We start from the raw sequence: 18,283 nt of genomic DNA, 5'->3' as shown, positions 1-18,283 counted from the left end.
GACTGTAGTTGACGGTGTAGTGTATTCATTGGCTGACTGTAGTTGACGGTGTAGTGTATTCATTGGCTGACTGTAGTTGACGGTGTAATGTATTCATTGGCTGACTGTAGTTGACGGTGTAATGTATTCATTGGCTGACTGTAGTTGACGGTGTAATGTATTGACTGGCTGACTGTAGTTGACGGTGTAATGTATTGACTGACTGACTGTAGTTGACGGTGTAATGTATTGACTGGCTGACTGTAGTTGACGGTGTAATGTATTGACTGGCTGACTGTAGTTGACGGTGTAGTGTAGTCATTGGCTGACTGTAGTTGACGGTGTAGTGTAGTCATTGGCTGACTAGTTGACGGTGTAATGTATTCATTGGCTGACTAGTTGACGGTGTAATGTATTCATTGGCTGACTGTAGTTGACGGTGTAATGTATTCATTGGCTGACTGTAGTTGACGGTGTAGTGTATTGGCTGACTGTAGTTGACGGTGTAGTGTATTGGCTGACTGTAGTTGACGGTGTAGTGTATTCCCTACCTTCCAGTGTGAGTAGGTTTTTGTCTTTTTAATGTAATGTTGGAAGCCACATTGAGACGTATTGGTTATAAAGTAGAGGATGCAGTTAAAGTACAACATTACCCAGAGTTCCCTACTGCACCAGGCACCACACCACCCTATCCCAGCAACACCCTCTCCTTCACACACTGGTGACACTGATGGTTTCCTCTGAACTAATGGCTTCTACGGTTGTGGCTAGATGAAGAATTTGACGTGGCACGTTGGGCAGAATTTGACGTGGCACGCTGGGCAGAATTTGACGTGGCACGCTGGGCAGAATTTGACGTGGCACGCTGGGCAGAATTTGACGTGGCACGCTGGGCAGAATTTGACGTGGCACGCTGGGCAGAATTTGACGTGGCACGCTGGGCAGAATTTGACGTGGCACGCTGGGCAGAATTTGACGTGGCACGCTGGGCAGAATTTGACGTGGCACGTTGGGCAGAATTTGACGTGGCCCGTTGGGGAGAATTTGACGGGTTAGGAGAAGAGTGCTGTGCTCTAGCCACAAGAGTAGAAGTCATCAGTTCTGTTAACATCAGTACCACCTCCCACTGTGACACCCCCCCTACCTCCAACACCCCCAGGACACAACACTGACTCCCCTCAACCCTCCTGTTCTCTGAAACCCACTCTATGGCCCAATCCCAAACTGACCCCTAGACCCTACTCCCTCTATGGCCCAATCCCAAACTGACCCCTAGACCCTACGCCAAGGATCCCCAATTACATTCAGCAGTGGGTCCAATTTGTTTACCATCCTTGAGAGGATGGTAAATGGTTTCTGGAACATAGTTATAAATCATTTGTATCGCTGCAAATTGACTGCAAGTATCCCAAACAGAGAAATATAATATTTCAGGAAAAACAGAATCATTTCAAACCTTGATTACATTGGGATACGATCACGTCAGTCTCTATTTATGTGTTGGAATAGTTGGACAGATTTCCTAAATTTAAAATCACTGAACTCATTTTCTGATGATTTTACACTCTCTTTTTGTCTAATTTAATGAAAAATTATTAATACAATTTATACAAAATATTTTTGATCTGAACATTTTGGGGGCCAAATAAAATCGCCCATTGGGAAACCCTGCCCTATGGTTGACCCCTAGACCCTATGGTTGACCCTATTATCGACCTCATAGGGTCTAGGGGTCGATCCTAGGGCATAGGGTCTAGGGGTCAGTTTGGGACTGGACATATCCCTTCTCTTGTCACTCAATCCCTGTCTTCCTCCTCTTCCTCCTCCTACTGCCTTCTGTTGGCCCTCCGTTTCTTCTCATCCTCATCTTTTGTTTTGTTTTCCTCCTCCACCCTACCCCCCCCTCCCTCCCTCCCTCCCTAACCCCTCCCTCCCTCTCCTACTTCCAATTAGGGTCGACTGCAGGGCTGTCGGCCACGCCTCCGGCCTCGCTGCCTGGCTCATTGACCAATGTGAAGGCTCCTCAGAAGTCTCCGTGTCCACAGAGAGAGAGGAAGTCATCGTCCTCGTCTGACGACCGCAATAAGATGGTGAGACGCGACCGCTACAAAACACAGACCTTCTTAGAGCTGATTGGTGTATAACACAGACCTTCTTAGAGCTGATTGGTGTATAAGTAACACAGACCTTCTTAGAGCTGATTGGTGTATAAGTAACACAGACCTTCTTAGAGCTGATTGGTGTATCACAAAGCAGGATCAATAAGTTTACAATAAGATGGAGATGCCAAACAATGACACTAGGAATTGGCAAGATGGCTATAAATGCCCAGCTATTCAGATGGAGAAAGACCTAGTAAAAAAAAAACACATTAGTGTGGTGAAATGCACAGAGCCCTTCAACCGTGCGCCGCCACTTTAAGACTGCACCGGCTCTGTTGTAAAGCAGGAAGTAAACCGTCTCTGTGTGTGTGTCCCCCCCTCCGTAGAAAACCCTGGGCAGACGGGACTCTAGTGACGACTGGGAGATCCCAGAAGGTCAGATCACCCTGGGTCAGAGGATAGGATCTGGATCCTTTGGAACCGTTTTCAAGGGCAAGTGGCACGGCGACGTGGCGGTAAAGATGCTGAACGTTACAGCTCCCACCCCACAGCAGCTACAGGCCTTTAAGAACGAAGTGGGAGTCCTCCGGTAAGACGCATTAACGGTTAAGTCATGTAGAATACTAGTTTTACTGCAGATGTTGAGGTAATTAACTGCTACCTTCCAGGTCTTAGGTGTGTTGGGATATACAGTCTAACCGACAAGTATAGTGTAAACGGGGCTTCTGTTTTGTCATGAAATAACGGGGCTTCTGTTTTGTCATGTGTAAACGGGGCTTCTGTTTTTGTCATGTGTAAACGGGGCTTCTGTTTTTGCCATGTGTAAACGGGGCTTCTGTTTTTGTCATGTGTAAACGGGGCTTCTGTTTTTGTCATGTGTAAACGGGGCTTCCGTTTTGTCATGTGTAAACGGGGCTTCTGTTTTTGTCATGTGTAAAGGGGCTTCTGTTTTTGTCATGTGTAAACGGGGCTTCTGTTTTTGTCATGTGTAAACGGGGCTTCTGTTTTTGTCATGTGTAAACGGGGCTTCTGTTTTTGCCATGTGTAAACGGGGCTTCTGTTTTTGTCATGTGTAAACGGGGCTTCTGTTTTTGTCATGTGTAAACGGGGCTTCTGTTTTTGTCATGTGTAAACGGGGCTTCTGTTTTTGTCATGTGTAAACGGGGCTTCTGTTTTTGTCATGTGTAAACGGGGCTTCTGTTTTTGTCATGTGTAAACGGGGCTTCTGTTTTTGTCATGTGTAAACGGGGCTTCTGTTTTTGCCATGTGTAAACGGGGCTTCTGTTTTTGCCATGTGTAAACGGGGCTTCCGTTTTTGCCATGTGTAAACGGGGCTTCTGTTTTTGTCATGTGTAAACGGGGCTTCTGTTTTTGTCATGTGTAAACGGGGCTTCTGTTTTTGCCATGAAATAACATGCCGGATGGAGAGCTGAAAGCTCCTTCTCAGTGGTTTTGATGTCCTCCCCCTGTTCCCTAACAGGAAGACGCGTCACGTCAACATCCTGTTGTTCATGGGTTACACCACCAAGCCTCAGCTGGCCATCGTGACCCAGTGGTGTGAGGGCTCCTCCCTCTACCACCACCTACACATCATAGAGACCAAGTTTGAGATGATCAAGCTCATAGACATCGCCCGGCAGACGGCACAGGGCATGGAGTGAGTTAATCCACAACACACGGGATGCACCCCGACTAGCACCCTGTTCCCAGAACTAGTCTCAGACCATAGGGAATAGGCTGCTATTTGGGATGCATCTTAACATGGACTGACTGGTACAGTGGAGGTTAGGAGAGTCTTAACATGGACAGACTGGGTCGGTGGAGGTTAGGAGAGTCTTAACATGGACAGACTGGTACAGTGGAGGTTAGGAGAGGCTTAACATGGACTGACTGGTACAGTGGAGGTTAGGAGAGTCTTAACATGGACAGACTGGGTCGGTGGAGGTTAGGAGAGTCTTAACATGGACAGACTGGTACAGTGGAGGTTAGGAGAGTCTTAACATGGACAGACTGGTACAGTGGAGGTTAGGAGAGTCTTAACATGGACAGACTGGTACAGTGGAGGTTAGGAGAGTCTTAACATGGACAGACTGGTACAGTGGAGGTTAGGAGAGTCTTAACATGGACTGACTGGTACAGTGGAGGTTAGGAGAGTCTTAACATGGACAGACTGGTACAGTGGAGGTTAGGAGAGGCTTAACATGGACTGACTGGTACAGTGGAGGTTAGGAGAGGCTTAACATGGACTGACTGGGTCGGTGGAGGTTAGGAGAGGCTTAACATGGACAGACTGGTACAGTGGAGGTTAGGAGAGTCTTAACATGGACAGACTGGTACAGTGGAGGTTAGGAGAGGCTTAACATGGACAGACTGGTACAGTGGAGGTTAGGAGAGTCTTAACATGGACAGACTGGTACAGTGGAGGTTAGGAGAGGCTTAACATGGACAGACTGGTACAGTGGAGGTTAGGAGAGTCTTAACATGGACTGACTGGTACAGTGGAGGTTAGGAGAGTCTTAACATGGACAGACTGGTACAGTGGAGGTTAGGAGAGGCTTAACATGGACAGACTGGTACAGTGGAGGTTAGGAGAGTCTTAACATGGACTGACTGGTACAGTGGAGGTTAGGAGAGTCTTAACATGGACAGACTGGTACAGTGGAGGTTAGGAGAGTCTTAACATGGACAGACTGGTACAGTGGAGGTTAGGAGAGTCTTAACATGGACTGACTGGTACAGTGGAGGTTAGGAGAGTCTTAACATGGACAGACTGGTACAGTGGAGGTTAGGAGAGTCTTAACATGGACAGACTGGTACAGTGGAGGTTAGTCTTAACATGGACTGACTGGTACAGTGGAGGTTAGGAGAGTCTTAACATGGACAGACTGGTACAGTGGAGGTTAGGAGAGTCTTAACATGGACAGACTGGTACAGTGGAGGTTAGAGTCTTAACATGGACAGACTGGGACAGTGGAGGTTAGGAGGGTCTTAACATGGACTGACTGGTACAGTGGAGGTTAGGAGAGTCTTAACATGGACAGACTGGTACAGTGGAGGTTAGTCTTAACATGGACAGACTGGTACAGTGGAGGTTAGGAGAGTCTTAACATGGACAGACTGGTACAGTGGAGGTTAGGAGAGTCTTAACATGGACAGACTGGTACAGTGGAGGTTAGGAGAGGCTTAACATGGACTGACTGGGACAGTGGAGGTTAGGAGAGTCTTAACATGGACAGACTGGTACAGTGGAGGTTAGGAGAGTCTTAACATGGACAGACTGGTACAGTGGAGGTTAGGAGAGTCTTAACATGGACAGACTGGTACAGTGGAGGTTAGGAGAGGCTTAACATGGACAGACTGGTACAGTGGAGGTTAGGAGAGTCTTAACATGGACAGACTGGTACAGTGGAGGTTGGGAGTCTTAACATGGACAGACTGGTACAGTGGAGGTTAGGAGAGTCTTAACATGGACAGACTGGTACAGTGGAGGTTAGGAGAGTCTTAACATGGACAGACTGGTACAGTGGAGGTTAGGAGAGTCTTAACATGGACTGACTGGTACAGTGGAGGTTAGGAGAGTCTTAACATGGACTGACTGGGTCAGTGGAGGTTAGGAGAGTCTTAACATGGACAGACTGGTACAGTGGAGGTTAGGAGAGGCTTAACATGGACTGACTGGTACAGTGGAGGTTAGGAGAGTCTTAACATGGACTGACTGGTACAGTGGAGGTTAGGAGAGGCTTAACATGGACTGACTGGGACAGTGGAGGTTAGGAGAGTCTTAACATGGACAGACTGGTACAGTGGAGGTTAGGAGAGTCTTAACATGGACAGACTGGTACAGTGGAGGTTAGGAGAGGCTTAACATGGACAGACTGGTACAGTGGAGGTTAGGAGGGTCTTAACATGGACAGACTGGTACAGTGGAGGTTAGGAGAGTCTTAACATGGACAGACTGGTACAGTGGAGGTTAGGAGAGTCTTAACATGGACAGACTGGTACAGTGGAGGTTAGGAGAGTCTTAACATGGACAGACTGGTACAGTGGAGGTTGGGAGTCTTAACATGGACAGACTGGTACAGTGGAGGTTAGGACAGTCTTAACATGGACAGACTGGTACAGTGGAGGTTAGGAGAGTCTTAACATGGACAGACTGGTACAGTGGAGGTTAGGAGAGTCTTAACATGGACAGACTGGTACAGTGGAGGTTAGGAGAGTCTTAACATGGACTGACTGGTACAGTGGAGGTTAGGAGAGTCTTAACATGGACAGACTGGTACAGTGGAGGTTAGGAGAGTCTTAACATGGACTGACTGGTACAGTGGAGGTTAGGAGAGTCTTAACATGGACAGACTGGGTACGGTGGAGGTTAGGAGAGGCTTAACATGGACAGACTGGTACAGTGGAGGTTAGGACAGTCTTAACATGGACAGACTGGTACAGTGGAGGTTAGGAGAGTCTTAACATGGACTGACTGGTACAGTGGAGGTTAGGAGAGTCTTAACATGGACTGACTGGTACAGTGGAGGTTAGGAGAGTCTTAACATGGACAGACTGGTACAGTGGAGGTTAGGAGAGTCTTAACATGGACAGACTGGTGTACCAGTGTTTATTGATTACTAACTAACCTGGGCTGTAAACATGTTATGATACTAACTAACTGGGACTGTAAACGTTTGATTACTAACTAACCTGGGACTGTAAACATGTGTACTGTTTATTGATTACCGTAATTTCCGGACTATTAAGCGCACCTGAATATAAGCCGCACCCACTGAATGTCTATAAGCCGCAGGTGCCTACCGGTACATTGAAACAAATGAACTTTATACAGGCTTTAACGAAACACGGCTTGTAACAAAAATAAATAGGCTTTAACGAAACACGGCTTGTAACAAAAATTAAAAATTAGCAGTAAGATTTGGTTGTCTTTTTGCACTGAGTCAATTCCTCACGCTGCTGTTTCCAACGTCTTATCATCGACTCATTAAGACCAAGCTCCCGTGCAGCAGCTCTATTTCCTTTTCCAACAGCCAGATCAATCGCCTTCAACTTGAAAGCTGCATCATATGCATTTCTCCGTGTCTTTGCCATGATGAGGGTGACAAAATGACTACCGTAATCAGAATGATGGGAAGTTTGAGAGCGCTCGATTTAATCAGTAAACAACAGTAAACAAATTTAACAGTAAACAAAAAAGTTGTTTGACCTTAACCCGTTCGGCAATTTCATTGGTCTGATGAAAGCTTCATGCCGCCAAAAAAATGAGCACGTCACAGAATGTGTTTTTTTTGGAGAAAAAAAATTTGAAAGCTGGAAAAATCCATATATTAACCGCGTCATTGTTTTAAGCCGCGAGGTTCAAAGCGTGGGGAAAAAAGTTGCGGCTTATAGTCCAGAATTTACGGTACTAACTATCCTGGGATTCTTGTGGTTTTTCCTCCCTAGTTATCTGCACGCCAAATCCATCATCCACAGAGACCTGAAGAGCAACAGTATCCTCTCTGACCCCTGACCTTTCACCTGTTCCAACAGGCACCTTTCACAGTCTTGTTTGACCTTTGACCCACCTATAAGGGAGGCCGTCATAATCACCTCTCTCTGCTGTGTCACCTGATCACAAGTCGTTGATACGATATAGTCCTGTGTTCAGATCTGTTTTTACGTTGTAGAGTCATTTAGCAGGACGCTGTTATCCAGAGGGACTTCCTGTTAGTGCAGCCGTCTTCAGGTGAACTAGGTGAGACAAAGACAAGGGTGTTAGTTGATGAATTGGCATGGACAGCCACCAGCCGATACATCCATGGTTCTCTCTCCCCCCAGACGGAGCTAGCTCCCCTCTCTCCTCCCCCCAGACGGAGCTAGCTCCCCCTCTCTCCTCCCCCCAGACGGAGCTAGCTCCCCTCTCTCCTCCCCCCAGACGGAGCTAGCTCCCTCTCTCTCCCCCCAGACGGAGCTAGCTCCCCTCTCTCTCCCCCCCAGACGGAGCTAGCTCCCCTCTCTCCTCCCCCCAGACGGAGCTAGCTCCCCCTCTCTCTCCCCCCCAGACGGAGCTAGCTCCCCTTCCCTCCCCCCAGACGGAGCTAGCTCCCCCTCTCCTCCCCCCAGACGGAGCTAGCTCCCCTCTCCCTCCCCCCAGACGGAGCTAGCTCCCCCTCTCCTCCCCCAGACGGAGCTAGCTCCCCCTCTCTCCCCCAGACGGAGCTAGCTCCCCTCTCTCCCCCCCAGACGGAGCTAGCTCCCCTCTCTCCCCCAGACGGAGCTAGCTCCCCCTCTCCTCCCCCAGACGGAGCTAGCTCCCTCCTCCCCCCAGACGGAGCTAGCTCCCCCCTCCCCCAGACGGAGCTAGCTCCCCTCTCTCCTCCCCCAGACGGAGCTAGCTCCCCTCCTCGCCCCAGACGGAGCTAGCTCCCCTCTCCCCCCAGACGAGAGCTAGCTCCCCTCTCCCCCCAGACGGAGAGCTAGCTCCCCTCCCCCCAGACGGAGAGCTAGCTCCCCTCCCCCCAGACGGAGCTAGCTCCCCTCTCTCTCTTTTCCTTAACCCCTCTCCTCCCAGACATCTTCTTACACGAGGACCTGACGGTGAAGATAGGAGACTTCGGCCTGGCCACAGTGAAGTCACGCTGGAGCGGCTCCCACCAGTTTGAACAGCTCTCTGGCTCCATCCTGTGGATGGTGAGTGATACTGCAGGGATAAAGAGGAGAACCTGAATAGACTAAACAACTAGCAAGAGAATTCAATCTAGGGAAAGGGGGATACCTAGTCAGTTGTCCAACTAAATGTATTCAACTGAAATATGTCTTCCGCATTTAACCCACAAACTCTTCTGCCTTGCTCGGGGGCAGAATGACAGATTTCTTTACCTTGTCAGCTCGGGGAATTCGATCCAGCAACCTTCCGGTTACTGGCCCAACCCTCTAACCACATTATTCTACATTATTAGAATGTGATGTACGTTATCAGAGCTGCTCTGAAAGGATCAGATATCAGTTGTTTTTAGGAAAACAGTGAATAAATGCATCAGTCTGAATGTGACATGAGCTCTGACACAATTAGTCTTTCCTCAGTTCCTTACCACCTCTCTTCTGGCCTCCATCTCAAAACTCATTGGAGGAGAGGGTCTGGGGGGGTACCTCAACTCATTGGAGGAAATGGTCTGGGGGGAGGTACCTCAACTCATTGGAGGAAATGGTCTGGGGGGAGGTACCTCAAATCTTGTCCTCCAGTGCGGTTTGAGAGGGAGGCGATGATGGCAGGAACAAGGACAATACTTTTGAGACCCAGGGTTCAAGTCAATTCAGGAAGTAAACCAAAACAATTCTAATTCCAAATGTTCCTCCTGGACGAGAATTGCAATTGTCAGTGTACTTCCTGACTTGACTGGAATTGAGCCCAACCCTGCCAGTGTGGCTGTGTATCTGGTAAACTGTGTGACTCTGCTGCTCCCTGTCTGTCTGTAGGCCCCAGAAGTGATCCGCCTGCAGGATAAGAACCCTTACAGCTTCCAGTCTGACGTTTACGCCTTCGGGATTGTTCTCTATGAGTTGATGTCTGGGGCCTTGCCCTACTCCAACATCAATAACAGAGACCAGGTAGATATCTCTACTGTTATATATTTATATATATATTTATTTATTTATTTATATATTTATATTTATTATATTTATTTATTTATTTATATATTTATATTTATTTATATATTTATATTTATTTATATATTTATAATGTTCTCTATGAGTTGATGTCTGGGGTCCTGTCCTACCTGAGCAAGGTCTCCTACCCCTGACCTGATCCTCTACCTCTCTCCTCTAGATAATCTTCATGGTGGGTCGGGGCTACCTGTCTCCTGACCTCAGTAAGGTGCGCTCCAACTGTCCTAAAGCCATGAGGAGGCTGATGGCTGACTGTATGAAGAAGAAGAGAGAGGAACGGCCCCTGTTCCCTCAGGTAACCCTGGAGACGGGACCCTGTTCCCTCAGGTAACCCTGGAGACGGACCCTGTTCCCCCGGGTAACCCTGGAGACGGGACCCTGTTCCCCCAGGTAACCCTGGAGACGGGACCCTGTTCCCTCAGGTAACCCTGGAGACGGACCCCTGTTCCCCCGGGTAACCCTGGAGACGGGACCCTGTTCCCTCAGGTAACGCTGGAGACAGACCCCTGTTCCCCCGGGTAACCCTGGAGACGGGACCCTGTTCCCTCAGGTAACCCTGGAGACGGACCCCTGTTCCCCCGGGTAACCCTGGAGACGGGACCCTGTTCCCTCGGGTAACGCTGGAGACGGACCCCTGTTCCCCCGGGTAACCCTGGAGACGGGACCCTGTTCCCTCGGGTAACCCTGGAGACGGACCCCTGTTCCCCCGGGTAACCCTGGAGACGGGACCCTGTTCCCTCAGGTAACCCTGGAGACGGACCCCTGTTCCCCCGGGTAACCCTGGAGACGGACCCCTGTTCCCTCAGGTAACCCTGGAGACGGGACCCTGTTCCCTCGGGTAACCCTGGAGACGGGACCCTGTTCCCTCGGGTAACCCTGGAGACGGGACCCTGTTCCCTCAGGTAACCCTGGAGACGGGACCCTGTTCCCTCGGGTAACCCTGGAGACGGGACCCTGTTCCCTCGGGTAACCCTGGAGACGGGACCCTGTTCCCTCGGGTAACCCTGGAGACGGGACCCTGTTCCCTCGGGTAACCCTGGAGACGGGACCCTGTTCCCTCGGGTAACCCTGGAGACGGGACCCTGTTCCCTCGGGTAACCCTGGAGACGGGACCCTGTTCCCTCGGGTAACCCTGGAGACGGGACCCTGTTCCCTCGGGTAACCCTGGAGACGGGACCCTGTTCCCTCGGGTAACCCTGGAGACGGGACCCTGTTCCCTCGGGTAACCCTGGAGACGGGACCCTGTTCCCTCGGGTAACCCTGGAGACGGGACCCTGTTCCCTCGGGTAACCCTGGAGACGGGACCCTGTTCCCTCGGGTAACCCTGGAGACGGGACCCTGTTCCCTCGGGTAACCCTGGAGACGGGACCCTGTTCCCCCGGGTAACGCTGGAGACGGGCCCTGTTCCCCCGGGTAACCCTGGAGGCCTCTTCACTGTACATGCCAGGGGTTGAGCTGAATGTTTTAAAATGACCAAGATATCCACCTCAACAGAAACATCTTCCTGCTCATGTGGTTAAGGCTGGTAAGCTGTTGTGGGTTAAAAGGCTGGTAACCTGTTGTGGGTTAAAAGGCTGGTAACCTGTTGTGGGTTAAAAGGCTGGTAACCTGTTGTGGGTTAAGGCTGGTAACCTGTTGTGGGTTAAGGCTGGTAACCTGTTGTGGGTTAAAGGCTGGTAACCTGTTGTGGGTTAAAGGCTGGTAACCTGTTGTGGGTTAAGGCTGGTAACCTGTTGTGGGTTAAGGCTGGTAACCTGTTGTGGGTTAAGGCTGGTAACCTGTTGTGGGTTTAAGGCTGGTAACCTGTTGTGGGTTTAAGGCTGGTAACCTGTTGTGGGTTTAAAGGCTGGTAACCTGTTGTGGGTTTTAAGGCTGGTAACCTGTTGTGGGTTAAGGCTGGTAACCTGTTGTGGGTTTTAAGGCTGGTAACCTGTTGTGGGTTTTAAGGCTGGTAACCTGTTGTGGGTTTTAAGGCTGGTAACCTGTTGTGGGTTTTAAGGCTGGTAACCTGTTGTGGGTTTTAAGGCTGGTAACCTGTTCTGGGTTAAAACCTGTTAGGGCTAGTGGGCAGTATTTGCACGGCCGGATAAAAAAACGTACCCGATTTAAATCTGGTTACTACTCCTGCCCAGTAACTAGAATATGCATATAATTGTTTGATTTGGATAGAAAACACCCTAAAGTTTCTAAAACTGTTTGAATGGTGTCTGTGAGTATAACAGAACTCATATGGCAGTCAAAACCCTGAGACAAATCCTGACAGGAAACTGAAATCTGATGTGTGGATATCACTTCAAACATTTGCCATTGAAACACACAGGGGCTTGTGATTCATTTAGCACTTCCTATGGCTTCCACTAGATGTCCCCAGTCTTTACAAAGTGGTTTGAGTCTCCTCTATCAAAATTGACTGAAAGAGAGGATGTTTACCTTGGTCACAGGGGATGGGCCATTACCATTGTGACGTCGGGCGCCCATGGGTACTCTCCCTTTTCGAAACGTTTTGAAAGACAATGCAACCGTCCCAATGGAATATTATTGAAGCCCTGGTTGAAAAAGCCCCTAAAGATTTATGTTATACAACGTTTGACATGTTTGAACGAACTTAAATATATTTTTTTGCTCATTCCTGACGACAAGTCAGACGCACACGGTACATTTTCACTAGCCTTCGGAGCGCTAACACTATTGGGACATAAATTATTAACTTTTTTGAACAAAACTACATTTGTTATGGACCTGGGATTCCTAGAAGTGCCTTCTGATAAAGATAATCAAAGGTAAGGGATTATTTACAATAGTATTTTAGATGGTTGATCGTTCCAAGATGGCTCCAACATTTATAGCCTAGACTATTTTTCTGGGCATACCACGTCGTTTATTGCAAAGTGTGATTTCCCAGTAAAGTTATTTTTAAATCTGGCAAAGAGATGGCATTCAAGACATGTTAATCTATAAGTCTTTGAATGACAATATTACATTTTAACAATGTTTTCGAATAGTAATTTTGTAAATTGTAGCGCTGATCATCGGAAGCATTTGAGGGAAAAGATTTTCTGAACGTCATGCGCCGATGTAAAATGCTGTTTTTATATATAAATATGAACTTTATCGAACAAAAAATGCATGTGTTGTGTAACATGATGTCCTAGGAGTGTCATCTGATGAAGGTTGTCAAAGGTTAGTGCTGCATTTAGCTGTGTTTTGGGTATTTGTGATGCATGCTAGTTGCTTTGAAAATGGCTGTGTGATTATTTCTGGCTGGGTACTCTGCTGACATAATCTAATGTTTTGCTTTTGCTGTAAAGCCTTTTTGAAATCGGACAACGTGGTTCGATTCAGGAGAGGTGTATCTATAAAACGGTGTAAAATAGTCATATGTTTGAGAAATTGAAGTTATAGCATTTGTGAGGTTTTGCATTTAGCGCGACGCGATTCCACTGGCTGTTGATTAGGGTGGGACGCAAGCCTCCCACTGGCCCAGACAGGTTAAAAGGCTGGTAACCTGTGTGGGTTAAGGCTGGTAACCTGTGTGGGTTAAGGCTGGTAACCTGTGTGGGTTAAGGCTGGTAACCTGTGTGGGTTAAGGCTGGTAACCTGTGTGGGTTAAGGCTGGTAACCTGTGTGGGGACCGAGCCAGCCCTCCTTGGAGTTGTTTTGCTTGTATGGCTGAAGGAGAACGTGTTAGTTCCACCACCAGGTGGCCTCAGAGCATTAGAAATAAATTCACACTGACGTCTCACTGTGTTTAAAAGCTGCTGGAAAGCCCAGCTGAGGTTCTGCTGACAGCCTGAATCTAAGATTCTCTGACTTGCTGTCAGCTTTGTCCCTATTTGAGACGAGTGATTCGAGATAGGTGATTGGCTAGTGATGACTTATTAACCTTGTTGGTGGTGACCGTCTCTTTTTAACCTCTGACCTCCTCCGTCAGATCCTGGCGTCCATTGAGCTTCTGGCGCGTTCTTTACCCAAGATCCACCGCTCCGCGTCGGAACCCTCACTGAACCGAGCCGGGTTCCAGACGGAGGACTTCAGCCTGTACGCCTGCGCCTCCCCCAAAACCCCTATACAGGGGGGATATGGTGAGGGGGTTCCCATCATCTCTCCATGTAAAGAGTGTTACTGCCATTTTAAACGTGCTCACGTAACTATTCTGTCATCAACGATTTGGCCTGTTGAAATAATAGATAGGATTGTAACATAGACACAATGAATAAGGCTCATTTATCACATCAGAACAGAACTGCTGTCTCCCTTCCACGCTGTACTGCTGTCTCTCTCCTCTCTCCCTTCCACGCTGTACTGCTGTCTCTCTCTCCTCTCCCTTCCACGCTGTACTGCTGTCTCTCTCCTCTCTCCCTTCCACGCTGTACTGCTGTCTCTCTCCTCTCTCCCTTCCACGCTGTACTGCTGTCTCTCTCTCTCTCTCCCTTCCACGCTGTACTGCTGTCTCTCTCCTCTCTCCCTTCCACGCTGTACTGCTGTCTCTCTCCTCTCTCCCTTCCACGCTGTACTGCTGTCTCTCTCTCTCTCTCCCTTCCACGCTGTACTGCTGTCTCTCTCCTCTCTCCCTTCCACGCTGTACTGCTGCTCTCTCTCCTCTCTCCCTTCCACGCTGTACTGCTGTCTCTCTCCTCTCTCCCTTCCACGCTGTACTGCTGTCTCTCTCCTCTCTCCCTTCCACGCTGTACTGCTGTCTCTCTCCTCTCTCCCTTCCACGCTGTACTGCTGTCTCTCTCCTCTCTCCCTTCCACGCTGTACTGCTGTCTCTCTCCTCTCTCCCTTCCACGCTGTACTGCTGTCTCTCTCCTCTCTCCCTTCCACGCTGTACTGCTGTCTCTCTCCTCTCTCCCTTCCACGCTGTACTGCTGTCTCTCTCCTCTCTCCCTTCCACGCTGTACTGCTGTCTCTCTCCTCTCTCCCTTCCACGCTGTACTGCTGCTCTCTCTCCTCTCCCCTTCCACGCTGTACTGCTGCTGTCTCTCTCCTCTCTCCCTTCCACGCTGTACTGCTGCTGTCTCTCTCCTCTCTCCCTTCCACGCTATACTGCTGCTGTCTCTCTCCTCTCTCCCTTCCACGCTGTACTGCTGCTGTCTCTCTCGTCCCTTCCACGCTGTACTGCTGCTGTCTCTCTCTCTCCCTTCCACGCTGTACTGCTGCTGTCTCTCTCCCTTCCACGCTGTACTGCTGCTGTCTCTCTCGTCTCCTTCCAACCTGATCTGTCTCTCTCCCCTCCCTTCCACACTGACCATATCTCTCCTTCCTTCCAACCTGATCATATCTCTCCTTCCTTCCACACTGATCGTATCTCTGGTCTCTTCCTTCCAGGGGAGTTTTCAGCATTTAAATAAGATGCTGATCCAGATTCCACCAGTCAGCCAGTCCATCCCTCGTCACTCTTCAACAAGTCTTGTGTTCCTGCCGTGGATTTCTTCATCCATTAACCAAAAACCAACATACTAGTCTCAAAGAACGTGCTGTTTTCTACTTCCCACACCTGAAGAGACAAGACGGCTTCTTCCTCTCTCCGCTCCACGTCTCAGGAGTACTACAGATGATTTCTCTGCTGGGGGAATCACCACATCGAAAAAACTTTTACAAAATCTGATTAAAAAATAGGAAAAACTTGAATGACACATATAGCAGATACACAAATGAAGACACACTGAAGAAATGTTACACCAAACCAGAGGAAGAAGGGAATCGTGCAAAAGGAGAGAACAGCACTTCTTGACTGTAGGTCTGATGAAGGAGGAGTGTAACTGAGAGCACAAGGACAGGATTGGGGTTAGGGGGTCAAGAGAGGTTAGAGGTTGAGGGTTTGGGCAGCACACCCCTTCTCATTCCCCTCCCTGACGAAGAGGGGCGGCGCTACAGGCACAGGAAACCACACTTCTTCCCTGCCTGCTCATTGGTTACCTGAGATGAAGGGGCCAGGTCTAAGCCAATCGCTGATAAGCTGGATTTCACGGGGGTGGAGTCGACCCTGTGGGAAGAGGACTTGAAAGATTAATTTATTGAAGAAAATAAATCCCCAGTTCTTGTTTGTTTTTGGGATTTTAAGGATATTGGTGGGGGGGGGATGCTGTTCTGAGCTTTTCTTTGTTGGCGAGATCGTTAATGTTTTTACTGTCACTACAAAGCATTCCTACCCGGTGATAGGCCACACGCGAATACACTCGACTCAAGCTTCACTGAAAGGACAGAGGTTCTGAGACTTTCCCTCGCCTCTCACAGATCTGTCCATTTTCGAAATGAAGGATGCCCTTTCCACATTTTTGCCAGACTCCGGGATCTTGCCTTGTCATTTGCCTCAACAAAACTCCATGTTTTAACCCCTGTTTTGGATCATTTGATAGCTGATGTGGAGTCGACCAGAAAACGCCAGCATCAGCTTTTCAGGTATACAGTAATGTTCAACCTAACTTCCTTTTCCCCTGAAAACCAGAAGTGGGGGAACTCACCCTCGCTACGTTAGCGTCATAAAGAACCTTTTTTTTTTAAATCAGCCGAGGATTGTTATTTTGAAGGGATAGCACATCGCTTTTATCAACAGGTTTGTTAGAAAGAAACTGTGAATCTAAGATGGCTGCCAGTGCCTCTTTAGACTTGGTGTTTTGGGGGGGAAGGGGGCGGGAGAGCCCAATCCTCTATTACGGAGTCTACAGGGGTGTGGAGGACGGGGAGTCTCTCTGACCGACATGCCACACGTTTGACCATCTTTATTTTGGAGAAGGGGGGGGGACGGACTTTTTGTAGTGAGTTTGTACGAGGAAGGATGGAAGCTACAAGAACACCGTACAATGGGACTCCCTCTATCTGAAGGTCCGAGTGAAGTCTGAAGGAAGGAAGATCCCAGGCTACGTCCCAAGATTCCCGCTCGGAAGTGAACGATTGAATAGGGTTCTGCTTTAGTCTACATGTTGGATAGCAGCTGCTTGTAGTCTGAGGTTTTACATTGCATTATTGTTTTTTTTAATCACAGACACAGGAAGCAGAAGCTCAATTCACCTGTTTGCACCTGTAAACAAGATGGCTGCTATCACCTTCCTGCCTGCTGAAAGACTAGTGGGATTTTAATGGTTTGTTTTGTTGTTGTTGGGAGTAGGTTAAAGTTGCCCCTGGACTGATTGGATGTCCCTCACCGTTGGTTAAGGTTCTGATTGGGGTAGGAGCAGCTGATCCTAGACCTGTACCAAGGGGAAACTTCACTCCGAAGCTGTGTTTTTGAGTGGGGGATTAAAATGGAATCTGTGGTCTGATTTTTTTTTATGCCTATCCTTTCTATAGTCGAGCAGCTGTATTTGTCATTCCGGTGTGTCGAAAGGTCGAAGGAGCTGTTTTTAACTTGTCTTTTGTTGATGTCGTTTTGCCTTTTTTTTTATTTTGTTGACAGGCAGGCCTGCGAAAAAAAAATATTGTCTAATTTGTTAATGCCATTTTCTGAATTGTCTTTGAGACCGGGAGAGAGAGCCATCTGTCTTGTTTTAACTGCTTGTGTCTTTGTGAGAGATGTATCGAAGAAGCAAAAATGGTGACTTCCCTTTATTTTATATTATTTTTTTAATTAACAAATAAATCCCGTCACAACATGAATTTTGAGTTGATGAATAACACCCTAAACGCATCATGTTCCATCTGTAAGGAAACACAGTGGATGTTCTGCTGGGGAAGCCAAAGGCTGTGTAAAATGGGCATTGGCTACATCCCAAACAGTTCCCTATTCCCTTTAACGGTGCACTTGGGGCTCAGGTAGTGTTCCGGAGAAGGAATAGGGGCTCCATTTGGGACACGGTCGTCACGTGAAGAATTAAACACTTGATAAAGGACCTCTATGAACCTCTGAACAGATATTCTACAGCTGAGAAACGAGTCATAACTTTTTCAATGGAGAATCTACCATTTTACATTATTAGTTCTGGACTATGCTTAAACTGTGTCTGGGAAACTGGCCCATATATTAGGTCCAGGAGAGCAAATTTGAATACTGGAGATGAACCAGAATAGAGATGTAGACTTCTGCCATGAGATGTATAATGTCATGGATTTTTCTGAAGGACATCGTTCCCATTACACTGGGTCATTGTCTTCAGTTCACTGTGACACAACCCAAGATATGACCCCCGAGGAACTAACAGCGGATATGACCCCCGAGGAACTAACAGCGGGTATGACCCCCCGAGGAACTAGCGGCGGATATGACCCCCCGAGGAACTAGCGGCGGATATGACCCCCGAGGAACTAGCGGCGGATGTGACGCCCGAGGAACTAGCGGCGGATATGACCCCCGAGGAACTAGCGGCGGATGTGACCCCCCGAGGAACTAGCGGCGGATATGACCCCCCGAGGAACTAGCGGCGGGTATGACCCCCCGAGGAACTAGCGGCGGGTATGACCCCCCGAGGAACTAGCGGCGGATATGACCCCCGAGGAACTAGCGGCGGATATGACCCCCCGAGGAACTAACGGCGGATATGACCCCCGAGGATATGACCCCCCGAGGAACTAGCGGCGGATATGACCCCCCGAGGAACTAGCGGCGGATATGA

General features: G+C 48.7%; 1 protein-coding gene across 5 annotated transcripts in view; it reads left to right on the top strand.

Moving 5' to 3' along the window:
- LOC106596021 (serine/threonine-protein kinase B-raf) overlaps positions 1-16,996 on the top strand; it is a 65,532-nt gene extending 48,536 nt beyond the window's left edge. For all 5 annotated transcript variants that reach the window (XM_045700333.1, XM_045700329.1, XM_045700330.1 and 2 more), the window contains 9 exons: positions 1,933-2,069; positions 2,468-2,670; positions 3,562-3,738; positions 7,530-7,576; positions 8,638-8,756; positions 9,543-9,674; positions 9,895-10,029; positions 13,666-13,816; positions 15,063-16,996. In XM_045700333.1, coding sequence (XP_045556289.1) covers positions 1,933-2,069; positions 2,468-2,670; positions 3,562-3,738; positions 7,530-7,576; positions 8,638-8,756; positions 9,543-9,674; positions 9,895-10,029; positions 13,666-13,816; positions 15,063-15,085 — 1,124 coding nt within the window. In that variant the 3' untranslated portion in view covers positions 15,086-16,996. The remainder of the gene's footprint in view (positions 1-1,932; positions 2,070-2,467; positions 2,671-3,561; positions 3,739-7,529; positions 7,577-8,637; positions 8,757-9,542; positions 9,675-9,894; positions 10,030-13,665; positions 13,817-15,062) is intronic.
- The last annotated feature ends 1,287 nt before the right edge of the window (positions 16,997-18,283 follow it).

Source organism: Salmo salar, chromosome ssa17 (assembly GCF_905237065.1).
Source record: "Salmo salar chromosome ssa17, Ssal_v3.1, whole genome shotgun sequence".
Taxonomy (NCBI): Eukaryota; Metazoa; Chordata; class Actinopteri; order Salmoniformes; family Salmonidae; genus Salmo; species Salmo salar.
The sequence above is the reverse complement of the archived record's forward strand: the minus strand, read 5'-3'. Positions and strand labels throughout refer to the sequence as shown.